The following is a 24,544-nucleotide window of genomic DNA, read 5'->3' on the forward strand; positions in this document are numbered from 1 at the left end:
CAACTCGTCCATTAATTGTATATAGCGTGACAAAATCGCTTATTTCTCAGCTTGAGAAATGGTTAAAATGGGTGAGAAATACAAGGTGTTGCGTGAGAGCGTGATAAATGCCTGAAATGCCCTGTAAGATACGTCTACCTCCATACAATGGCGCCACCTGGATGTTTAACGAACGAATTACAACTGGATTTTTTTTCTCCCAATAGTTCAGTCAGACGTAACCGACCAACCTTTGCTTCATAACGTCAGTTTATCTCAATTGAGGATCAGTATATCTACCAACACGTACTATCAGAATATTAAGCGATGGACATCATTTTTTACATTAAGTTTCACCGCAAAAAAAAAAAGTTTATTTGGCATTCTTCGGCATTCTTCAAATATCATGCGTGAGCCCCGACTAGTGGCTTTAAAACATACCTTCTCTAAAATATTTCTAGCCGTGCTTTAAAATAAATAAATTACTCTCGTACAGTTATCATTCTTGTAGTTTACATGCATAGGCTATAAAATAATCCCGACATGAAGGTTTACCAGAAGTAGAACGTTAATTCATAGATTATTTAAAAATCACATGACTTGGTCATATGACTGCGTCTGCTAACCAATCAGACGGTGTTAAGAGTGTTCACTCCGTGCAAGTCATGAGTGCTAGAGGGATGGGGTGCAGGACAGTGTGTCCGCTAATCACTATTTTATTACTATTTGCGACATGGAATTGTGTTCATATGTTGGATAGTGGTATGCTATTTCCTCGAGAGTCCTCTTCGCGTGAGATAAGAGAGATAAACGGCCTGTGGAACTTCAGAGCCGATTTTTCACTCAACAGGAACTTAGGCTTTGAGCAGGCATGGTACAAAAGTCGCCTGGCAGAGGTAAATATTGAGCAATGAGGCTAACTTTACTCCAGATAACATTGCTTCGCTGTATCAACGCATGTTCACGTTGCAAAAGTCATTAGTCAGAAATGGTTTAATGTGTAACTTGTACTGTAGTCTATTCAGTCGTAATGATCAAGGCCTTAACTGCGCAGATCATGACGTTGTGTCCCCTAAATACAATAATACAATGCTTTGCCACAAATCAAACACTATTCTAACTATCTTCCAATTCTGTAAATGGTTCCTATTTCAAAATATTCCTCTTCTCTTTGCCTGTGTCCCATCTGTATGTCTAGACTGGCCCTGTGATTGACATGCCTGTCCCTGCCAGTTATAATGACATCACTCAGGACTACAGGCTGAGGGACTTTGTGGGGTGGGTGTGGTATGAGCGAGAGGTGGTGGTTCCTCAGCGCTGGCTTGCTGACGAGGGAACCAGAGTAGTGCTCAGGGTGGGAAGTGCACACTACTACTCAGTTGTCGTAAGTATCCTGTTAGTCGTTTTATTTTATTTATCACCTCCTGATTTCATGACACAACCCTATGCAGCCATTCCAGCAGTGAAATCAGTCTGACCTCCAAGTCTTCTTCCTGCCAGTGGGTCAATGGGGTGAAAGTGACGGAACATGAGGGAGGTCATCTTCCCTTTGAGGCAGAGATCAGTGATGTGGTCCGTAAGGAGGGAGGTGTGCCCTGTAGGATCACCATCGCTGTCAACAACACCCTGACCCTCCAGACCCTCCCTCCAGGGACCATCCAACACATGGACGACCGTTCCAAGTAAAGTCATAGTCATCCCTCTGGTTTAACCTAGCATTAATGGCATATTACCCTAAGACTTTAAACTCACAATATGGTTTCCAATGCTTGCGTTGAACAGGTATCCTGCTGGCTACTTTGTGCAGAGCACAAACTTTGACTTTTTTAACTACGCTGGACTTCATCGCCCTGTGCTGCTGTACACCACACCCAAGGTGTACGTAGATGACATCACGGTGCTGACTAGCTTCTCGGACAACATTGGTGAGTCTAATTTCCTTAAATTGCAATATGTTTGTCATATCTTAAGTTATTGCCTTAGCTCAATATAACATGGATGTCATTGTGATGTTTGTTTCTCCTTCGCTGTAGGTCTGGTCAGCTATAAGGTGTCAGTCCTGGGAAGTACCAACCCCACAGTGAAGGTCACTCTTTCAGACAAAAATGGCCTCTGTGTGGCCTCCTCGACTGGAACGTCTGGTGTCCTCAAAGTGGTTGATGTCAGTCTATGGTGGCCATATCTAATGCATGAGAATCCAGGCTACTTGTATTCTATGGAGGTGAGTTAAAAACTTTAACCAAATAGATTGTGTGTACTGGAGCATGCTTGTGAAACGTCTGGATTGTGGCTCAGCCTCACATGAATCAGCCCTCTTGTAGTCAGATATAAGATATGCCACTTGGATTGTAGAAGTTACGCAAGATGAATGCGAGTGTTTGTAACATGCCAGCACTAATCAAAAACAGCTGTGGCTCAACCGCCTTTTTCCGCAGTGTGTTCAGGTTCCTGACTAAGCAGCCCCTCCGCCACTTCCTGTTTGTGGTGATGTCGAGTCTGTTTAACTGTACGAGCCTCATCATCTTCTAGGTTCTAATCCACAGGTTCACATGACCACTGCTGGTGAGGGTCCTGTACACAACGACGTGTACGCTCTTCCTGTTGGCATCCGCACTGTGCAGGTCACCAGCACACAGTTCCTCATAAACGGCAAGCCCTTCTATTTCCATGGAGTGAACAAACACGAGGACTCTGATGTGAGTGCTCCTAGAGTGGCGGGTATAGCACAGTAGCAGTCTGAGCTGCTCAGTCAGTAAATAGACAAGTCATTGATGTTTCCTGTAATTTGCTGTGTGTCAGATTCGAGGTAAGGGTCTGGACTGGGCCCTGATAGTGAAGGACTTTAACCTGCTCAAGTGGCTGGGGGCCAACTCGTTCCGCACCAGTCACTACCCCTACGCTGAGGAGATCATGCAGATGTGCGACCGCCACGGCATCGTAGTGATCGACGAGTGCCCTGGGGTGGGCATCAAGGACATGTGAGTGACGCCCTTGACCCCCTCCAGAGGTCACACAGAGGTCATAATGTGTGATCATCAGTGGTGTTTGTCCAATGTGCTTGTTTTTCCAAGAAAACACGCAGCGGTCCCTTTCTTGTGAGAAGCAAACATATAGAATAGTGAATGAAATGAACCAGTTAGCTGTCAGTAGTCAGTGAGGATGTGACCGCGAGTGCTGCTGTCCTCCAGTCGTAGCTTTGGAAACGCCTCCCTGGCTCACCACCTGGTGGTCATGGAGGAGCTGGTGAGGAGGGACAAGAACCACGCCTCCGTGGTCATGTGGTCCGTAGCCAACGAGCCTGCTGCAGAGATGCCCCCTGCTGGACAGTATTTCAAGTAAGTCAATCCTTAAGTTGTGCCTTGACGGTTATTTATTTAGCGGCGCATACAAACAAGTGCCTTTAGTGAGTGCAGCAGATAAGGAAGGACTTGAAACTATGTAACATACTAGAACCTGGCATTTAACAATGATTACATGCATAGGTATTTGAAGCTCTCCTGGGAAACGTCTGTCGGGAACGTGTCTGTTGGCATGCAGGTGTGTGTGTGTGTGTGTGTTAGTGTTCCAGATAGCAGAGATGAGGGTAAAGGTGAGTCTAAGCCTGCCCGGGTTCTACAACCTGTGGAATGCAGTCTGATTGCTTGTCAGCCCTCCCTATCTCACAGCACAGACCAGAGCACCAGAGGCCAGGGAGGGAACCCAGGAATTTCACCTCACAATGCCCAACCATTGAATTTCAAATCCTATGTGGGATGATGGTTCAAAGTTCCTTCTGTACAATGCTACTTTTCTCATCCTAGTTCAGGTAATACTCTAAGGCTGGGCCTAAGCTTAGGATGTGTTGTGTCTTCACATTCCATCAGGATCTTTTTTCTCTCCTTCCTTTTCTTCTTCCCCCTTGCCCGTCTCCACTCAATCCCTTCTCTCGTTATTTCATCTCTCTTTCAGGACTGTGATAGCTCATACCAAGTCTCTGGACCAGACTCGACCCGTCACCTTTGTTTCATCCAGTGACTATGCCAGGGACAAAGGGGTGGGTCTTCACTCTACCCAGCTCACTGCTAGAGTTACCAACAAGTGTGGCAGATTATGAACTCTTGCTGCCAGAATGTTGGGCTATTTTAAACCCATACACCTGTTCCGATTGAATCCCCCTGGTTTACAGGGCAAGCTCTTTTCCATTTTGTGTCGACAAAAATGTTTCTCTGGCATTTAGTCTGCTTAGATTGAACATTACTTAATGCAGTTAAATACATTTAAGCCATTCATTCATTGAGGACCCTCTCTACCTTCCCCCTCACCAGGCTCCATATGTGGATGTCATCTGTGTGAACAGCTACTTCTCGTGGTACCACGACCCTGGTCACTTTGAGGTCATCCCCATCCAACTCAAGACCCAGTTTGAGAACTGGTACGGGAAGTACCAGAAACCCATCATCCAGAGTGAATACGGTGCCGACGCGGTTCCAGGTCTTCACACGGTGAGGCTAACACATTGCCGGGTGTTTACCGCACATCGCCAGGTGTTTACTGCACATCGCCGGGTGTTTACTGCACATCGCCAGGTGTTTACTGCACATCGCCGGGTGTTTACCGCACATCGCCAGGTGTTTACCGCACATCGCCGGGTGTTTACTGCACATCGCCAGGTGTTTACTGCACATCGCCGGGTGTTTACCGCACATCGCCAGGTGTTTACTGCACATCGCCAGGTGTTTACTGCACATCGCCGGGTGTTTACCGCACATCGCCAGGTGTTTACTGCACATCGCCAGGTGTTTACTGCACATCGCCGGGTGTTTACCGCACATCGCCAGGTGTTTACTGCACATCGCCAGGTGTTTACTGCACATCGCCAGGTGTTTACTGCACATCGCCGGGTGTTTACCGCACATCGCCAGATGTTTACTGCACATCGCCGGGTGTTTACCACACACCGGTGCGTCGGTAGAGAGCGTGTCCTTTCTGAGAACTGAACGTCTCTGTGGTAGGTGTTTGGGAGAGGAACGTTTCGTAAGTTGTAGGGAGGATATTAGGTCAAAAAGAGGGGTCTAAATCTCGGATTCCTGTCCCAACAAGTGACTGAGCATGTATGAACGTAACACGCCTCAGCACAGACACACATGCCCATGCTCTACAGACCCTTCAACCCACACATATACACTCACTATCCTTCTCCCCCACACACACAAGACCCAACACATCCATGACTAAGTTTCTGGGTCTCTTTCCCACACTGCTGTGTGTGTTTGCAAATGGATGAAAGTGGCCCTCTTGTCTAATGTGCACCGCTTCCTTGCAGGACCCTCCTATGATGTTCACTGAGGAATACCAGAAGGCCGTTTTGCAGAGATACCATGACGTGTTCGACCAGAAGAGGAAGGAGTATGTCATAGGAGAACTCATCTGGAATTTCGCTGACTTCATGACAGCACAAAGTAAGGAGGAATTTACAGAGACATGCACGTTTTTTTTTTAAAGCCATATCATCACAAGATAAGAGATAATGAGGGAGACATCACAAGATAACTCCCAAAGTAATACTAGGTTGTTCTTTTGGCTCTGTACGCCTCAATTGTTTTGTGTGGAATAATCCCATGGCTATGAAGTTCAATTGGAGACTTCAAACCCATGCTGATTGTTTCCAATACAAAGTGGAGGTGTATAGAACCAAAATAGCACAAATGTGTCACGGTGTGTCAAATACTTTTGGACATGAATAAACAAATGAAGCTGGTGCAGCTGTGGAAAGAGCCAGAGGGTTCATGTTGAAAGTGACTTGAACTTGCGTCAGCTGGGAAAGAGTCTGAAGTGGCGAAAGCCAAACATAAGTAGGTGGGTCCAACATAATAGTTCATTCAATAGCTCTCCATTGCTGTGCCCCATTTGACCTGCCATATCTGAGCACCACGACAATTCAGATCCGGTCAACTCCCTATAACTTTGTATGCTCCCCTCCCCTATCCATGATATGTAGTATGTTTGTGTGTACATACATATTATATACTGTAGATACCGTTTCTGTTTGTGTCCAAATTCCAATGGACTCTACCTTGAGCTTTACAAGGTTATGTAATGTCAGAATGGCTTTTGAGGAGTGCACATAATGAAATAGATTATCAGGCATTTGACCTGACATACCATGTTTTGGCCTGACCCAGTTGACAAGAATAACATGTACACTATGCACTCTGATGTGTTTGTTACCCTGAGGAAATGTAAGCCAACTGAAACGGTGTCTCATGTGGTTGTTTGCTGATGTTCGGTCCTCGTCTCCCTGCAGCGATCACCCGCGTCGTGGGGAACAAGAAGGGAATCTTCAGCCGCCAGAGACAGCCTAAAGCTGGGGCCTTCCTGCTGAAGGAGAGGTACTGGAGGCTGGCCAACGAGACCGGGCTGCTTCCTTACTGGACCCGGTACCCCTGTCTGCTCTGACCCCCGGGAGCTTGGGACTAGGACAGAACATGACACAATCAGCACAGGCTGCCTGTAAGCGTACACTGCACACAATGTCATTAGAGACGGGTTTAAGGTTCAAGAAGGTGAATGTATCAAATGCTGTTCTAAATCATTGTTAAGTGGAATGTTCTGGTTGGAAGAACAACATTTTTCAGTATAACATTCAATATGCATACTTATTTAACAATGTACTTTTTTCATCCTGGTGTTTATCATCACCGTGTATAGTATATAAATGGCAGATTTTTGGTTGGCCTCTGTGCGAATTCAGTATCTGTAAATGACCAGGTTATCTTCTTTCTGACGTTTAGAATGTTTGACCAACACTATGTATTCCCTTGTTTACAACAAGACCAAGTCAGAGCCTTGTAATTGTTGTTTTTGTGTGTAGGGCATTGTCATTCCCAACATCCCATTGGTTTTCATCATGCCCTTAAGGAACATTATTTTAATTCAAGTGATAATTTAAAACTTGTTCTTTATCGGTCATCGGCAGGGTACTTGTTTGTTGCATTTCACAGTTTATTTCATAGGGGTGGGAATCTTTTGGTACCTCGCGATTCAAATCGATTCTTGGGGTCACGATTCGATTAAAAATCGATTCACGTTTTTTTAAATCAAATTTCGATTAAATATATGCTTACATACAAAATAATAAAAAATAAATAAATAGAAAATCCATTTTTAAAATTTGTGAATCGCTAGAAGACTGAATCGCGATTCATATGGGAATCGATTTTTCCCCCCACCCCTACTAGGTAGTGTGCTAGTATGGATGTGGAGACCTTAAGGGAGCCCAGCCTCTTGTTGGGGGAAGAGCACATTGTCTTACTGCTAGCCTGGCTGATACATATGAAGACCGTTCATGAAAGGCCTGTCTAAACATCGTCTACAGACTTTATTCACAAACCCCGATATTGAATATTGAAGGGATGGTTTAAATAACGCTGTTACATTGTGGCGTGGCGATGGTTTCCTTTCCATAGGGAAAACACACACCACACACACACAACATATATTACTTAACTGATATCAGTTACATGAATTATCAACTGGTTTGAGCAAGATTTGAACCAGGGGTACCGTGTTTGGCAATAGACTTGATGGTAAGCATGCTTACCCACTGAGCCACAGAGAGGGTTCCTGTAAAGTTGCTTTCTACAAGACAGTGTAATTGCCCGTATGACATTTTGATTCAATATATGCTTGTCTTTCACGTTTCCATCCTTTTACAAATACAGTATTGTTATTTCATGTAAAAATGCTGTCTTGATACGGAACAAGCCTATGTTTTTATAGAATTGTGACTTTTGAATTGCGTTTGCACAAAAACCATCAATTAAATATATTTTAAACATTACGTTTCTGGCACTGCAGTGATTAACTCAGTTGAAATGAAAATGATCCTTATTTTCTCAAAAAATAAAGTCAGACTGGGTGCTTTAGAGGGAATGTTTTAATGGTTGACCATTTCCACACAACAATGACACAATTTAAAATGTTCACTGTAGTGTTAACTTTAGCAACTGTTTCCCGCAAGGTACGCTGGCCTCCGATTGTTTTTCTGCACCCTCCTAGCATTCCTGTAACACTTTTCCATGTAAGAAAATACAGCATCTTAAAAATTATATTTGGCAAATACAGACGCAAACCAAAACAGTCTTCCTCCCAAAGAAACTTGATTTAAGATAAATTTGACGCTGACACATGGATTCCTAAAGCTCCAGTCCTTCCTCTATACTAGAATATTCCAGAATGTTAACAGTCTATACAGCTAAAGGGAACCACTGACCACGGCGAGATCATTCACATGACATTAGGAAAGAAATAAAAATTCACTAGTCACAGTCGGACAGAAAAAGAACTTTACAATCTTGGTAGTTCTGACAGAGTATTTATAGGAATTAAGTGTCCTTGTTCTAATGAGAAAAGATTGAAGATGAGAATGTGCTGGGAAATTGTGAGGAGAAAAAACATGGTTGACCGCTTATATGAGACAGGGATTTTGTGGGTCATTTCTATGGAGTACTTCACTGTTACACTGGATACGAAATCTTCGGGGGGCTTCCAATTATCAGAATACATCTTAAGAAAGGCAAGCAGGAGTGCCATTTACCGTAATTATTCTTCAATTACAAGGCTTTACTGTTGCTCTTCATTGGCTCCAAGACCAGTAATCAAACAGAAGGCACTTTTGATGGCGATGGTGACGCAACAACCATGGCAGTTGGGGGTCTATGCATTGAGGTCTAATTCAACAGTTATGACAGGACACTTAGATCAGTAGCTGTACACAGGTTGATGGATCAATTTTATCCTCACATTTTATGTGAAGAAAATGAAGAAATGCAGTCTCCTTGACTCCTTTTACACAGTCTGTTAGGTCAGGAGCAACCCAACTAACCCCACACGCCTTTCTGGAATTAGTAACAGAGCAAATATGGTTTTAGTATCACAAGCGATGGAAGAACATGAGACTTTATAATGATCTTGACAACATGGAATTCTGTCTATATTTGGGAGAGTCTTGGCTACTTATTTTTTCAAAATAAAAGCAGACTCCTTGTATGTATCCTAGATAGTCCTGCCTTCCATGTGAGGGCAAGTACATTATGACAAAATAGTGTGGTCAATCATCTCACAGTGAGTTTGACACATACAGTTCCGGTAAGTTTCAATAGACAATGCTGTTTAAAATAACGCAGAACTAGCAAGTAACAACTTTACGATGTACCTCATATCCCACTTCATATTCTGTTAAAATACACTCCTTTTTAACCCAATTACAACAGCATGTACTCAACCCCATTGCCATTCACAATTGATGAATTAACACAAAAAATGGTAAGCATATCATCATCAAAAGTCAGTGGAACATCTGTCATGATGAACAGTAGCTTCTCCATGCTAACTTATCAGGATAAATTGCATTCCATGGTACACAGATACACCAAGGCTTTGTCTAGCAGTAGCAGAGAACAAATCACACACCAGCGTGTTACAAATGTTGTTCAGTGTCATCTAAACCACTCTCAGACTGTCCAATGGCCAACGTGTTAGGAGCCTGGTCATATTGTACCATACAGTAACATCTTTCTGAAAATACAAACGAGGTTAGCTTCAGTGTGGTGTGACGTGGTCAAAATAATCTAGCTCTAGATTCTCACTCGGAACTGGAGACCATACTGACTTGGGTTGTTTCACACCTTGGCCAATGACTGTGATTTCCAGTTACAATGTTGGCATACCACCATCACGGTGAGACAGTGAACCTGCATGACTCAAGCAAAACCATTGGCCTGTTTTAACTGGATGCTCTTCCAGACAATCCCAGTTTGGCAGCCTGCCCTACCTAATTACCCAGTTGGACATTTTAGTTTAGCCATCAGACAATTAAGTTATTATAAAAAGCCATGGATTAATAACAACAGTACGAATGAGCAGTGATAAATTACATACAGTATACACCCCCAAAACAATAATGGTATTTCACCTCACCTCTCTTTTAGGCACATAAGTCTTTATGGATCCACTTTAGGGTGTGGTGGTCAGGAATGCTTTTCACACGTGACAAAAACGTTCAAAGAGACGGTAGGGGTGCTGCTATAGACTCGTCAGGGCCATTTGAACCTCGGTGACATTTGGGAGATGATCAGTGACCACACAAGAAGATCCACACAACAGAGCAGCATGCCTCGCTGAGATTGCAGGGAATATGATGTCACACACAGACTGCAAACACATCTTCAGATTTGTTAACCCAGATGATGACTTCAATTCATTTTTTGTTCCTTGTTTTGTATTCTTTTCAGGGGGGGGGTTAAATCCCATTTTGTCAGTGTTTTTAATTTTTTGTTTTTTTTTATTTATTTTTTTACTTAAAGTCTATATCACCACTAAATCACAATCTAGCCTTGAATATTGCTCAGCAGCTATTTACAGAATTGCAAGAAAGAAACAATAATCTGATCTACACACAATTTCTCACATTCTTCCATGTTTCATATTAGTGGTCCTCTTCAAAATAAAGAAACCTGCTTTAAAGTGTAAACATAAAAAACTATTCTGTACGGTGTTAATGCTTCTTTTCTCCCTCCTACTGGAATCATATCTGCTGACTGTGCAATAAACCCATGATCATGCATTTATATTTCTCTCACACCCATAATTCAGTTCTGCTCTGGTTCTAGAACAACTCCAATGTGCAGGAACAGGACCTCCTAATTATTTCAAGTAAACACCCAGATTTTTCCATCGTCTTATCCGTTTTGTTCAACAGAGGGATGTCCTCCACAAAGACTTGGGGCTCGGCCTGCTTGTCTTGGATGCATTTCCTCCAAAACCCATCCCTAAAGTGGGGAGAATAAATATAAAGAAAAAACAAAACCGACAAATACTTTTTTCCCCATTATTAAATCCTTCCATGTATGCAGTGAACTTTTGGATGTCTGGCCCCAACTTTTTTAAGTCTTCTTTTTCTTCTTCTTTGAACACACAGAAGCAAGGTCTCCTGGTGGCAAGTCAAATGTTCAGACAGGTCACATTTCTTTTTTGTTTGTTACAATTTTCTTGCTCTCTACTACTTAGTCCTGCTTGGGCTGGAGCTGCTGCTTCCAGGCCTCATTCAAGTAAACTAGTCGCTTGTAGTTGAGGATAAAGAGAATGAAGTTCAGTGCGTATGTGGTGACACAAATGAAGCAGAAGTCCTTCAGGACAAAGTAAAGAATGTAGCTCAGGTAGAGGGAGCCCACCACCGATAAGATGGACGTCATCATTAGGATGAGGGCAGCCATCGCACTGACGGTCATTCCTGCAACGAGAGAGGCACAGATCAAAACCCTAACAGATACTTTTGCACTTTGATTTTATTGAGGGATCAGACTAATGGATTTATTGTCTTGTTTGCTGTGGTAGCAGTCAAACACCATTTGACCTCTATATCCATTTTCAAGTAATCATTGGGTACCTCTGTGTCGTTTTAATGTGCCCATAAAATACACCCTACTGATTACTGCACTAACGATAAGCCTGTATCTCTACAGCCATCGTTTGCAGATTCAACGACTGATCTTAACACAGAGTAACACTGTGATGTTTCCAGGATCCCATAGTTAAAGAAAGACAGGTGTTTTATGTTCTACAGTTGAGGACGTTCAACAGACACCAACATTCCTGGTGCATGCGTCTATTCATAGTTCTGAAATTACATTAGAGGAGAGGGACAAACACAGCATACTGAACAAGGACAGGAGAGGCAACAAAAGACATGAGGACGTGCATCCCTCCAACAGTATCAACTATGTAAACTTGTTGTTAAGGAGGTTGCAAATGAGGGCAACTAAAATGGAAATCTAACCGTTGGTCCACTGATGGAAACAATAAGAGTCCTGTTCTGTGCAGAAACCAGGTGGCTAAGCAGGCAGCCAGCAGTGAACATATCAAAACAGTATAACCGAGTCGCTTAACCCTGCCTCAAGGAAAGAGGAGGCATGTTGTGAGAGTAAGTAATAACAGCAGTGCAAGAACATTTTTAAGAAACTCTGTGACCATGTATTTGTCTGGGGAAGGACCTTTTTTTGCACTACACTAATTTCAAGCGGATTGTATGCAATTTGGCCAAAACCAAGTAAAGTACCTTACAATCCTACATAGCCATGAGAAACTGGACTTAAAATAATATCAAAGGTGAATAAACTTGAATTAAACATACTGAAAAGCAACATTTTGCATGGTGATATGACAGTCATATGTTCATGGCTCATAGAGTGAGTAAGACCGTGTGTTTTCACTTAGACTCCAGTTCTTATATAAGAGCCAGGGGCAGTCAGATATAGGAGAGCGGCTGTTAGAATGGTGTGTCAGCACAAATAGTCGCCTGTGACAATCAGGGTGACACACACACACGTACATTCAATGTATTGGCCTAGTTCCGACAATCTTACCTAGTAACAGCTGAAAGACATAAAAGAAAATTCCGTAGACACTGTTTGGCTGGTTCATTGCACTGTCATTTCCAAAGATAGAGCCCAACAGTCCAAATCCTCGACCCCACCTACAAAAGGAAATAAAAACAAGGATTCGTCACGTTTTATACCCCTGAAAACAAACAACAGATAGCATTTCCGAAGACGATGACCTGAGCCGTCACTCATTTTACAACAGAACGACTCATCTCATAGGAAAGGTCACAGGTTATCCTGCGTCGGTGACACTGCAACTCATATTATTTCAAGCACAAAGATAAAGGTTTATTGAGCCACTGAGTCATTGGTAAGCTGCATTCCACAGGTCGTACGGCCCCAACAGCAGGGCTAGATAATCAAGGACCCAAGGAGTTTGAATGACGCAACCACTGGTGGTGGTCCGACGGGGGGGAACTCTCCTCCCTACCTCCACGGGATTACACCACTGCATTGTTCACCGTGGACTTTGAGCATGCCACACACGCAGGCCCTATATCATTTCATTAGAACAAAATATGCCCTAGTGAATTTCGAAAAGCTTTCGCATTTCTGTGATGCAGTGTGTGTTTAAAGTGTTGGTCTGGTTGTCCTTGGGAAGGTTATTTCAGTCCTCAACCTTTTCTCTAAATCCACCATTAGACTAACAGACAGACAGAGAGAATTATCCAAATATATAGTTGAGAAGGAGGCCTTGGACTCACCAAGTTTCCTCATCATCTATCAGATTAAGGCCAGGTCTGTGCCAAGTGAAGGAAACATAAACAAGTCTACTTGCTATAGGCCTATGTCATGCAAACGGATATATCCTATCCCTACTTTGCATTTTATGACCATGATGAAGGCCGTATCCTGAAAGTGTTTCAGAACCCTTAAACATTGATAGCATTTAACATTGACAATTTATTTTATCTGAGACCCTCTTCAGACAACCTGAAGAATTGGTGGCATAGAAGCATCTGACAATCTGAGGATGTCTTTTCTGACAAAGGTTAATGCCTGTATGTTTCACAGTTATACTATTTATACAAGACTATTTATAACAGGTCTGGCGTTCCAGCTACATGTGGACTTTGCTATTCAGGTCTACAAGCATAGAACATCCTAGGATATCACCCCTTGTTGCAACTATCAATCTAGTGTATGTCTTAAAGGTCAAGTTATTTCAAAGCCATTCAGCACCTCATAAGATGACATTGGCCAAGTAAGCACAAAAGTGACTTTATCAGCAATCAGGAAACAATGGCTAGCGTTTTCTATAGGTTTGGCGTAGGAACACATGTAACATCTTTAAACTGACGTATAACATCACTAATTAACAGGCCACAGCTAAGTAAGTTCGTATGTCAGTTAGGGCACTTGGGACATTCAGACGGGCAAACTTAGAGCAAACAATGAAGGTACCATAAAGCATTGTATACAATAATCAGGAGCCATTTAAACCTCCTGACAAACTTTAGAACCACAGTTGTGTAGCTAACCAACATCACATATCAGAAATGAGCAGTTTATCGTTGTGGTTAACTTGAAAACATGACTTAACGTTAATGCTAGCTGGAAAGCTAGCAGCCTATGTGAAGCTCACGGCTAGCTATAGATTTGGACAGCTAGTACTACGAAAGCTGGCTCGAGCTGTATGCATTTACTGATAGAGCTTTAGCTACTTGGATATATAACGTTAAATCAAGTGCGTATATGTCAATAAAGAATACATTTTGTGCCTATACTGTTTAAATGTATATAACATTTACATTTTGCTAGCCTAGCATATATTAGCCCCCTCTCCCCTCCCACAGCATAAGGATTGCTATATGTTTACACCACGTTAGCTAGCTTACTAGCCATTTCGACTTTGTTATTACAGGTAACATGCATTATTTGCATTTGAAGAAATATCGTATAGCAAAGTTGCTAGCTAACAGAAATCTGACTCTCAAGACATTTTGACAGTTCAGCCCGCGCAGCCCTTCCCACAATAATGCCACTAGTCTCATTCAGCGCCACTCTCTAGTCGGCGCCGTTGTGAATTCATTACCTTGAGGAGAAGACTTTAGAACAGCTGATAGAATTGCTCACGTCGCACATGGCCCGATAATTTGAGTCCCTAGCCTTTTCCCTTTCCACGTGAAAGGCATACAAGGACAATATAATGCCCAAAAGGCAAACAAGGAGCCTCGCTATTCTTTCCCATCGAGGGGTGGACACTCTCAGGACGGGCGCCGCCATCTTTCTCCGGCCTTGTTCTAGACACGCAGCCACTTACCATTGGGGACAACGAGAGCTTCTACGTGGAAAAGCTTCACAACGCCCCACACCACCAGGGGCGTGTCACAGAAATGTCACCAACCTCTGTCTCGCGCCTCCTGCCATGCTACATATTGTCATGCAGGTTTACAGAAAGCTTTTTATTTTTCATTTTAGAAACGTTGTGTAAAAACGTATTGAAAATCTATGCGATCTCAATGGATTTCCACATAATGTTATAAACCAAACACCTATCCAATCTGTTTAACACTATTAATTTACTGTATAAAAGATTACTGTATGTATTGCAATTGTCGCAGTGGATTCCACAAAAACACAAATGGATAAAACTTTTGCTGACTTATCAAATTATCAAATCAGTTATGTATTAACATATGGTATAAAGTCATCCATATGATTAAGTGTCTATCTGATTCTTACTACCCTGAACCTGACGGTGTATTTGCAGTACTTTGCTGTAAATGAGCATGTGACTATTCTGAAGGGTATGTTCCAGCATCAGTGTGTATTAAATTGATAAGGTATAGTATTGCTTAGCAGCACTGCACTGCCTCTCTGTGGCTACCTCCCCATCCAATACACTATAAGTTCTCCTTACTTGGAAGAAACATCAATTAGATAAGAAGACAGTTGTGTGATTATGTTGATAAAATTACATGAGACCTCGTCTAGCCTAGTAAACGCATCGTGACAGCACTAGGTTTATAACTGTTTTACGTAGTTTTCTTCCATTTGTTATTTAGTTGCAAAAACTTATCAAGGTAAAAAGTATATATATATTTTTTTTTAAACGCCAGATGCGAGCAAAAATAAAACGAGATGTACAAAATATAGAGAGGAATCATCCGATTGGTTTCTTGGTCACGTGACTATTTTACACAGCAGTCGATGACATCGTTTGTTTACTTGCCGTTTTCACTGCAGACAGATAACAGACTGAGTCTCTCCTTCAATAACATGGCTACAGAAATCGAAATATTTTCGTATTTCGAAGAAGTACACTATGACCAATACGATTACTACAATTTAAACGAATATCCATGTCATTATGCTGGGAAAGGAAGAACTAAGAGAGAAATTGGATTGAACACTAATCGCCATTTGCCTGCAGGACACGAGCGAAAAATTGCTGAAAAATATCGCAACAGCGAGCTGAAACGCAGAAGAACCAAAAGTTCTTCATCTTGAAATGTCTTACAGGTAATAAGAGTGCTTAAGTACGTAAATGTTATATATTTTCAATATGTTTCAGCTGTTCTCTGTTGTTTTTGTTATTGTACAGCTACGAATTTTCTCTTTGTTGCGCAATGTCTTACTTCACACGAGCCAAATTATGGGATTTTTTAATGACATTATGCTTTCTGTTCATTTATAGGTTTCGGGAAATGATTCAAACTCGAATATCGACGATACTGAATGTCCAACGTGTGTTTCGCCTTCTCTGACCAAGGAGTCAAGATAACTTGATTTGTGATCTTGATCCAGTTAGTGAACGGACTTCGAAATGGCCAGGGAGGCCATGAGAGCCAGATCTTGTTACAAAAATGTTCCCACTTCGATACCTGTGAACTCTTCAGGTGTTCCAGTGTACTATCGTGGGTTGAGTGGTTGTATAGACTAGCAAACTATACTATAATAAAGAGTTGTATAATAGCTAAATAAATATGCTATTTCTCAGAACCCTTCTCTATTTGATTATTTGAATTACAGCAAACTATGTATAGCTTACGTTTTTTTCCATCGACAATGTATACCCGTCTGTCATTTCCATATCTTTTCTGATAGCCTACTGTTATTTTATAACGTTCGCTCATTTCCCCTCGGTAGCCTACCAATCATTTCCTCTTTTCTGTCCGTCTCTTGTTTTCATTGGACCACGGCGCCCAAGAGGTATGATTTGGGGGGGGAGGGGGCGGGGGTTTATTGTGGCATAAACCTACTTTAATACCAATGATTTTAATGGTTAAAGAAAACTTTGAATACGAAGAAAAATACTCACCCTAGCCAGTAGGTGTCACTAAAATGCTTTACCAGTGTTTCGACCGCCTCACGCAATTTCCTGTTTCATTCACGTGAAGAAGCAGCACATGTGCACATTTTTCTACATGCAGTAAGACCACGGGACAACAGTCAGTTCCTTTGAATACAACAGCACTCATACATATATTTGTCGTAGTTATATATCTGTTGTAATAATGACAAAAGTTAAGAAGGAAAAAAGTATCAATGAGGAGGAAACCGGTGGAAACGAGAAGTCGTACCAAGAGTTGATCGTCAATATCAACCCAATAGCTCAGCCGTTAGCCTCCCGGAAACTTAGCAAAAAGCTATACAAATGTGTTAAGAAAGGTGCGTAACGTTTTTTGGTTACATATTTAAATATATCATATGTATATGTAATGACGTGTGTATATATGTTACACGATTGTGACTGTCGAACGTAAGCAATGTGTAGTTCATAATGCTGGTTGAGTCTATGTTAAGAGAAGCAAATACAAATGCTAGCTTTTACTAGATAAAGAATGTTTTGGCTAGCTAACCTACGTGTTGTTCTTCAACCTTCCAGCTGCTAAGCTGAAACAGATTCGACGTGGAGTGAAGGAAGTCCAGAAATTCATCAATAAAGGGGAGACAGGGTATGCGTGTTTATCATGCACGGCCTTGTCACGATAACAGTAGCTAATTGGCTGCAGTAGTATTGAATAAAGATCTAGCATTAACTATTTTCTGCTAAATAGCCTGCCTTTAATGTGCTATGAATGTTTATTGTAGGATTGTGGTGCTGGCTGGAGACACGCTGCCAATTGATGTTTACTGCCACCTACCAATTATGTGTGAAGACAGGAGTATGCCCTATGCCTATATCCCATCTAAAGTGGTAAGTCTTAGTTTTACTGTATTTCTATCGACTGTTTTGACTGCACACATAATTCTACATCATCTTTGGATCCATTTCATGTAGGACTCTTAACTCATTCTCCATCCTAGTTTCTGACTGTTGTAACTATCTTGATTAGTTTACCCGCAATAACTGTAGTCACAGATTAAGATATTCTAAACACCCTTCTGTCTCCTTAGGACCTGGGTTCATCTGCAGGGTCCAAAAGGCCTACATGTGTGATCATGATCAAACCTCATGAAGAGTACAAGGAGGCCTATGATGAGTGTCTAGAAGAGGTGTCCGCTTTGCCCAAACCCGTCTGAACCACCCCCTGCAGACCTTGTCTTCTCCCCTGTCTAAACCTCTCCCCAGACCCACTGTTCATAAAAACTAACCTTACATTTTTCTTGATCTCCACCCTCTGATCCTTTTTTAACCCTCTCTTCAATACAAATAAACTCTTTATGGCTCCATTGGACTCTGCCCAAACCCCCCCTGCATCCTTGGATCCCTGGAGCCTCCCTGAGGGTCGGGTCCCAGATCGATTTAGGCAGACGGGCATCACAGCGCTGTGACAGCCCAGAGTCGGTGTTCCAGGTTGTCTATGGTGATGCTGTGCTGCACAACGTCGCAAAAGACCACCTGATTCGGACTTATTCTCTGTGCTTGATGTGCGTATCATATGCTTTGTATAAGAAGCCATGGTGTTTTTTATTTGAATGATAATGGTTTGAGTTTCTGTCAGTGGTTGGACACTACTGTTTTGATTGATCTGTAAATCTGATTCTTATCCTTGTTTTTATTAAGCAAAAATGTGTGCATTTATCAATATAGATAAGCATTCTCACTTGGACAGATCTATTTGTGAATGTTGAGAATACATATTGCTTCATTACAATAAAAACCTTGGTTGTTTCATACATCTTTATGTACAAATCTGATTATGGTCACTATGGTAGTGATGGGAAGTTTGTCAATAAGGGTAGTAACTACATCTGTGAAATATGATTACGCTCTGGATAAGAGCGTCTGCTAAATGACTAAATGTAATGATTACAGACACAGCTTGCACAAACTGCACCGTAGTCTTAGCTTCACATACCCAAAAGGAAAGTAATTCGACTGCATCTAAACTAGAATAAGATATAGTACATCGAAAAAAAACTACTCACTGTTATGCAGTGTTAAAAATAATCCTTTCATATGGGATTTGTTTAAACCTAGATGTCTGAAAAGAGACTTGACTCCACAGAACTGACATTTACTGTTGAGTGGTTGCAGCCAGTAGAGGGCAGCAGTGCTGCATCTAATTGATTTTGAAGAACACGTCTTCATTCTCCACTAGCCAGCAGCAGATCTTCAGGCGTCATTCGATTACAAATTTGTGCAACTTGCAGTTCAAGACGGACATCTTGCAGTCAGACAAGACACAGAAGCATCAAATAATACAAACAATATAGACCTTATAGCATACTTTGTCCCAAGTGTCTTTGACACATTACAGAGATAGCAAATAAAAGGTTAGAGTTGACCCAAACAAAACTACCATTGTACCTTTCTCTCTGGTCCAGGTGGTCAGCATTTAATCCCTGGAGCTCTAACAAAGATAACAGCGTGTCGAAGAATCTGTGTTTCAATTTAGCATTTCTCACCTGTTTTCTTCTCCCCTGACTGCAGCTCCTATCCATTCCCCATGGCATGTGTGTGTTTCTGTAGGATGAATCAGAGGCTGGTGTATTGGTCTATTTGGTGAGGAAACATTGTGTTAGCTGTTGAAACAGATAAGCATGCATCCTAACTGTGCTCTGTGTACCCCACTCTCTCCCTCTCTCTGTCTCTCTTCCTCTCTCCCTCTGTCATTCCCACCACAGCCAACATCTCGCTCCTTGTTGACATCTTAAATATTTCAGTCAGGAAAATGTCTGAAGGTTTGTTTTGTTTGACCTTTTATTTTCCCCAAATCATGTACAGTATATAAGCATAACAAAGAGAGTGGTCCCATTCCCTCCACACCACAGGCAGCAGACTGAGAGTGGCAGCAGTAGAAGATGTTACTGAAGGTGTTAGATCCATTCTGTCTCTCTGTGTGTTTCACCCTAATATTTCAGGAAAGTGAAGAACGAGGATTTTCCTGTAGATGCCCGGAAGTTTTTTTCTCAAAAAGTGGATCTATTTATGTTTCTTTATCATTTTGTTTGTTTGAATGATTTGGTTTGATGAAAACTAACACAAGACTCTTATATTTTTGAGATCTCTGAGATGGTTTTGAGGCCTTTGGCGAATCATAGCTTGAGAGAAGAGGACGTGGATGAGGTGGGCTCCTAAGGTAAGAATAGATCGAATGTCTGAGAAAGATGCAGAGAATAGTACCAGTCTTAAACGCTATTTTATCATTCCTTTCATAAGTTACATTATGTTGTGTCGATGAAGTGCTTTCATAAATGTGATTTATTTTTAAACTTGTGCTTGAACATGCTCAGTTAATCCCTCTTATCAACAATATATGACGCTTTGTGTGATTTGTTACGTGTTTGAAGAGGGATAAATCAGGATTACGTCTACAATGTGGAACGCTCCTAGTTCTGGATCCATCCAAACCCTTTGTGGCAGAAGGAAAAGGAAGAGGAATCAGAAAAGGGGGGCACAAGGTGATACAGGTGGCTTGTGTCCTGGAGTAGGGTGACAGTGTGACAGTGTGTGTGTGTGTGTGTGTGTGTGTGTGCATTGCAATCTCTCTCCGTTTACCCAACAAGCAGTATACGTCAGTGGTGTTTTAGTAAACACTATGGCGCGTGGATCAGATGGAACCTGTCGGTTTACCATGAGGGCTGATCTCCTTATAACGACCTTCAGTCATTATGTGTGCGTGTGTGTGTGTGTGAGTCCTTCTTAATCAGTATTTCCAATTCTTTATCTCAAACTTTGTCTCCTACTCTGTCATCTCCTAGCTCCTTCCCCCTGACCTGTTTGTACTATGTTCTATCTCCAACCCCGTCCCACCTCCTGAGGTTTTGGCTCTATCCATGAAGATGTTTATTGTGTCAACAGCGCAACTGCTGCCTTCCCCCTCTAAGCTAACATGTTGGAGATTGGAGTTTCAAATTCTCGTGACTGATTTTGATGTTTAAAGTGTTATTATTTAGTTTTCTATTCTTTTGAAATGTCAGTAGAGGGGGAGACCCTTTTTCCTGTCGGTTTATCAGACAGGTGTGTGGATGAACAAGGTGAGGCTGAGCAGGTGTACTGAGAGATTTATTGAACATTCTGTTGAGCAATAATTCTCAGCCTGGGGCTCAGCTCAGTTCAGCATCAAATATCTCCTTCCCTCTCAAAAGAAAATGCGTACACACACACACACTCTCACACACGTGCACAAACACACTTACACACACACACACACACAGAGACAGGGATCAGGAAGGTGTGAAGTAAAATAGGGGGGTCTCAAACAACTGACTGAAACTTTTGTTAAAACTGACCCTTAAGGCATCCATCATGACACAGTTTAGTCTTTATCTTCTGTACGCTTTTCTTTGTATTTACGTGTATGTGCGCGTGTAGCAGGTTACAGGGCTGTCACTGTTCTAGCAAGAGCAAGGTAGCCCTAGGGGGACCTGTAATAGGGCTTGTGGTGGCTTGTCTTCTCCCTCGCCTTGCTGTCTACTCTACTGCCTCCACCGTTTGTAAACTCCTGTCAGCTCATGCTCTTCACACCTGACTGAACAGAAAATGTATGCTGCTGACACTCCTTCTGACCCCAGTCCCCCTGCACACACACACACACACCATCTCTCCATCTTAACTGATCGGCTTCAGCAGCAGCAGCAACCGATGTGACTGATGTGTCAAGGAACTGTCAGGGGGCTTGGGACCGCATGGCCTCTCTGAATATCGGTTCAACCTTCACCCCACAACAGACCGTTTGGTGCACATGTCTATCCGACAGAGATCCGTGTCGGAGAGGGGTGTATCGACTCAGGTGTTCCAGTGTCACGCAGGTCAACAACGCAGGTCACAGTCATTCGCTCCCCGTGTGACTCAGATGAGTAAGATTAGAGCTAACAGTCTTGTGAGACTGCGTGTCTGGTCCCAGGCTCGGAGAGAGACAGGAGATGGGTTGGGATCTGATCCTTGCAGCCAGACTAATACCCTCTCAGACAATCTGAGAGTCTCTGCTGGGACAAACTGTGTGTGTGTGTGTGTGTTGGCTGACACTTGTGTGGTCCCGTCATCTTGCCTCTTTGTGATGGGGGCGGTGGGTATAGGGGTGGTGGAGCAGATGAGGACGTTATAGGGGCTCATGCTTGGAATGTCCCACCAAGGTGGCAGCAGGGACGTGCTGGGACAGGAGCACGGGGACCTGAAACACACACACACCCTTTTGTAGAAATGGGACGTTATCGGTTTCCTTGAACGTCGCTTTTTCAAGGAACACGCAGGGGTACAGTACAGTACACACACACACACACACACACACACACAGATAGTCCACACAGACACACACACACACACACTCACCTCTTCCAAAACCTCCAAAGTAATTCCAATCTTTAGGAACAGTCTCTAACCTTTACATATGATGTAAATTCTGTTCAATCCCTATTAATAAAAAGGTATAAGTCTGTGTCTGTTGTAGTTCAGTGTGTCCAGAGCTTTGCATTTGAGTGGAACTTGTTCTGTGTTCCCAGAGAGGGAGCAGGGCCTCAGCAGCTCTGACAGACCGCTGGACAGGGTGTCTCCACGGCCTCTCAGGCCGGCTCACAAGACGTAACGAGAAAGTAAGAAAGAAAACATGGCTTGGAGATAGAAGTGATTAAAGAGATGTGTATTTCTGGGGTCATGGATTTTCTGTTCATTCCTGTATGGTTGCTCTTAACTTTTCATATAGTCTATACAAATATCTTAACCCTCGTGCTGCCTTCGGGTCACATGACCCAAAGGTTCATAACGAACCATCGTTGTGTTTACCCAATTTTACCCAATACAAAAACAAATACAAATAATTTTCTTTTAACCATTCCAATGTGGGGGGTCTGACACAGCCCGACAGTTAAAAGAAAATGCTTCACTTTGTTTTTGTATGAGGTAAATTTGTCGCAATACGACGGTGGGTCACAATGACTGATGGGTCAGAATGACCCGAAGATAACACAAGGGTTAAACATGGAGGAAAAGATTAATAGTCGCTACTGGCACTGTGCTCCCAGACAGGCACCCCAGGGCATAACTACTCCACCTGGGTCCCCTTCCCCCCTATCTCTCTCTCTGAATTCATTCAAAGATAATTGTGATGATAATGATAGGGAATTTCTACCACACACGCATATGCAAATACTGTGGAGAAAAAAAAATGTACTTGAGGCATGATGGTTGCAGAGTGGGACATCAGCCAAGTCAAATCAGGGGTTCTGTCTGAGTGTGGATATGGTCGGGATGATGGTATACAGACAGCATCACAAATCTTGTACCAGGAGAGAGAAAAACCACAGGGGAGAATCTTGATCGCATTTATACAGATCGAAACATACACAGGAGGATCATCTTGCTACAGACTTCAGACTTTTAAAGTTTATGTCAATTTAGTTTGTGTGAGTGTGTTTGTGCATTCTTGTGTGGACGTGTGTGTCCTTGTGCATGTGAGCGTGTTGTGTACGTGTTTGACTGTGAGTGAACTAGGTTCTGAACTTTCTGTTTGTCAGCCCGCATCCTATCAGTGTAATAAAATAGAAACATCACTGTCATTGTCCTCTGTAAGCTCAACGGTGTTACCTGTACGAAACCCCCCAAAAAAATATGTAAATATAAATATTGGATTTTCAAACTGTCTTTCTTCTTGGCTTTCTCCTTCTCTGTCAGTATGTCTGTCCAGCTGCCAATCTGTCCGTCTGTCTCTCTAGCCTGGGGGTATGTGAGGCTCCTGTATCTCGGCCCCCATCAGCCCCTGTGTTTACCAACAATACACTCCTACTGATGTGGCGTGTGACCATAAACAGCAGCCACACTTACTCTTCTCGTTCGAATTTATGTATGAATTGATCGGTTGATAGCAGCTATAGTATCAATAAAGGCTGATAAGAGCCTGTAATGACCAGGTGGTGAGGGTGTGTGTGTGGGGGGGGCACATGGGGTTCACCTTTAGCAGTGAAGGAGCATCATAACACAAGACATTACTGAGACACCTTGATGACAACTTTGTGTGGAGCAGCTCTGAATTGCTATCTTTGATCATTCAGAATAACTTCTCTTTCAAATCAGATGGAGAACAGAGTTCCTCAGATCCAACCGTGTCTGTTGGAGGGGCACTGGGGCAGAAACACAGGGCACATTCACCATGTCGTTGGTGCCCTTTATCAGCTGTTTCATGACACGTGAATGGCCAGGCCTGGTATCTCCAGTCTCTACAGCCCCTGTATTGTGTCAATAAACACTGCAGGCTGGAGGTCCAGGTCCTGAAGGCAGAAGTGTGTCTGTGTGTGTGTGTGTGTGTGTGTGTGTGTGTGCGTGTGTATGTGTGTGAGAGAGAGAGAGAGAGAGAGAGAGAGAGAGAGAGAGAGAGAGAGAGAGAGAGAGAAAGAGAGAGAAAGAGAGAGAAAGAGAGAGAAAGAGAGCGAGAGACAGTCAAAGAAAGAGAGCGAGAGTAAGAGAGAAAGTTAGAGAGAGAGAGAGAGAATAAGAGAGAGGGAGAGTAAGAGAAAGAGAGAGAGTGGGACAGGGATTAGTGCACTGAGGCCTGCACCCTGAAGAGGATCATTCTCTTTCTCACCACTGCTTCAAAGGATCTAAAGTAAACACTTCCTTTCATATCTACTCCTCTCTCTCAACCCCTTCTCTCACACCTTTCCTTGAGTGTGATCTAAAAGAGATCTAAAATAAACACACATCTGTCAATAAATACAGCATCTGTGTGTGTGTGTGTGTGAGACAAAGAGTAAGAATTAATCAAGAGTTGAGAGAGCAAGAGAGAAAGACACAGGGAGCTTGAGTTAGAGAGTTAGAGAGA

The 24,544-nt window shown here is 42.6% G+C and overlaps 4 protein-coding genes and 1 long non-coding RNA gene across 6 annotated transcripts; 4 read left to right on the top strand and 1 right to left on the bottom strand.

Annotated features, from left to right (window-relative positions):
* The first annotated feature begins 630 nt into the window (after positions 1-630).
* Positions 631-7,798, top strand: gusb (glucuronidase, beta). Its single transcript, XM_062486371.1, has 12 exons — positions 631-875; positions 1,178-1,363; positions 1,480-1,661; positions 1,762-1,904; positions 2,013-2,200; positions 2,523-2,675; positions 2,779-2,957; positions 3,168-3,314; positions 3,928-4,012; positions 4,284-4,460; positions 5,282-5,417; positions 6,263-7,798. Exons 1-12 carry the CDS (start codon positions 645-647, stop codon positions 6,412-6,414), a joined length of 1,959 nt encoding a protein of 652 aa, XP_062342355.1. The 5' UTR covers positions 631-644; the 3' UTR covers positions 6,415-7,798.
* A 2,583-nt stretch (positions 7,799-10,381) lies between these two features.
* vkorc1l1 (vitamin K epoxide reductase complex, subunit 1-like 1) lies at positions 10,382-14,678 on the bottom strand. Of its 2 annotated transcripts, XR_009932854.1 has the most exons (4): positions 14,434-14,678; positions 12,381-12,490; positions 10,898-11,248; positions 10,382-10,787 (listed from the first exon to the last, which is right to left on the bottom strand). XR_009932854.1 is itself a non-coding variant. In XM_062486372.1 (3 exons), the coding sequence occupies exons 1-3, from the start codon at positions 14,622-14,624 to the stop codon at positions 11,022-11,024; spliced, it is 528 nt and encodes a 175-aa protein (XP_062342356.1). In that variant the 5' UTR covers positions 14,625-14,678; the 3' UTR covers positions 10,382-11,021. The 2 variants fall into 2 exon arrangements, 1 of the variants encoding a protein (XP_062342356.1); XM_062486372.1 differs by having other exon boundaries at positions 10,382-11,248.
* Positions 14,679-15,561: 883 nt separating this feature from the next.
* LOC134040132 (nuclear protein 2-like) lies at positions 15,562-16,343 on the top strand. The gene is made up of 2 exons (XM_062486374.1): positions 15,562-15,863; positions 16,039-16,343. The coding sequence occupies exon 1, from the start codon at positions 15,621-15,623 to the stop codon at positions 15,849-15,851; it is 231 nt and encodes a 76-aa protein (XP_062342358.1). The 5' UTR covers positions 15,562-15,620; the 3' UTR covers positions 15,852-15,863; positions 16,039-16,343.
* A 376-nt stretch (positions 16,344-16,719) lies between these two features.
* nhp2 (NHP2 ribonucleoprotein homolog (yeast)) lies at positions 16,720-18,072 on the top strand. Its single transcript, XM_062485245.1, has 4 exons — positions 16,720-17,012; positions 17,230-17,299; positions 17,436-17,541; positions 17,742-18,072. Exons 1-4 carry the CDS (start codon positions 16,859-16,861, stop codon positions 17,865-17,867), a joined length of 456 nt encoding a protein of 151 aa, XP_062341229.1. The 5' UTR covers positions 16,720-16,858; the 3' UTR covers positions 17,868-18,072.
* A 1,573-nt stretch (positions 18,073-19,645) lies between these two features.
* Positions 19,646-23,620, top strand: LOC134040129 (uncharacterized). The gene is made up of 3 exons (XR_009932853.1): positions 19,646-19,870; positions 22,233-22,353; positions 23,401-23,620. It is a non-coding gene; the product is annotated as an uncharacterized LOC134040129 (long non-coding RNA).
* Positions 23,621-24,544: the final 924 nt, after the last annotated feature.

This window comes from Osmerus eperlanus, chromosome 19 (genome assembly GCF_963692335.1).
Source record: "Osmerus eperlanus chromosome 19, fOsmEpe2.1, whole genome shotgun sequence".
Classification (NCBI taxonomy): domain Eukaryota; kingdom Metazoa; phylum Chordata; class Actinopteri; order Osmeriformes; family Osmeridae; genus Osmerus; species Osmerus eperlanus.

What these genes read in the sequence shown, in the direction of transcription:
- vkorc1l1 (XM_062486372.1), bottom strand. Translation starts at nt 14,624, where the DNA reads ATGGCGGCGCCCGTCCTGAGAGTGTCCACCCCTCGATGGGAAAGAATA. An exon ending in TCTAAAGTCTTCTCCTCAAG is followed by an intron (nt 12,491 to 14,433) that starts GTAATGAATTCA and finishes TTCCTTTTGTAG; the next exon opens with GTGGGGTCGAGGATTTGGAC. An exon ending in TGTCTTTCAGCTGTTACTAG is followed by an intron (nt 11,249 to 12,380) that starts GTAAGATTGTCG and finishes CTCTCGTTGCAG; the next exon opens with GAATGACCGTCAGTGCGATG.
- gusb (XM_062486371.1), top strand. Translation starts at nt 645, where the DNA reads ATGAGTGCTAGAGGGATGGGGTGCAGGACAGTGTGTCCGCTAATCACT. An exon ending in ACAAACACGAGGACTCTGAT is followed by an intron (nt 2,676 to 2,778) that starts GTGAGTGCTCCT and finishes GCTGTGTGTCAG; the next exon opens with ATTCGAGGTAAGGGTCTGGA. An exon ending in GGGGTGGGCATCAAGGACAT is followed by an intron (nt 2,958 to 3,167) that starts GTGAGTGACGCC and finishes GCTGTCCTCCAG; the next exon opens with TCGTAGCTTTGGAAACGCCT.
- nhp2 (XM_062485245.1), top strand. Translation starts at nt 16,859, where the DNA reads ATGACAAAAGTTAAGAAGGAAAAAAGTATCAATGAGGAGGAAACCGGT. An exon ending in ATCAATAAAGGGGAGACAGG is followed by an intron (nt 17,300 to 17,435) that starts GTATGCGTGTTT and finishes TGTTTATTGTAG; the next exon opens with GATTGTGGTGCTGGCTGGAG. An exon ending in CCTATATCCCATCTAAAGTG is followed by an intron (nt 17,542 to 17,741) that starts GTAAGTCTTAGT and finishes CTGTCTCCTTAG; the next exon opens with GACCTGGGTTCATCTGCAGG.
- LOC134040132 (XM_062486374.1), top strand. Translation starts at nt 15,621, where the DNA reads ATGGCTACAGAAATCGAAATATTTTCGTATTTCGAAGAAGTACACTAT.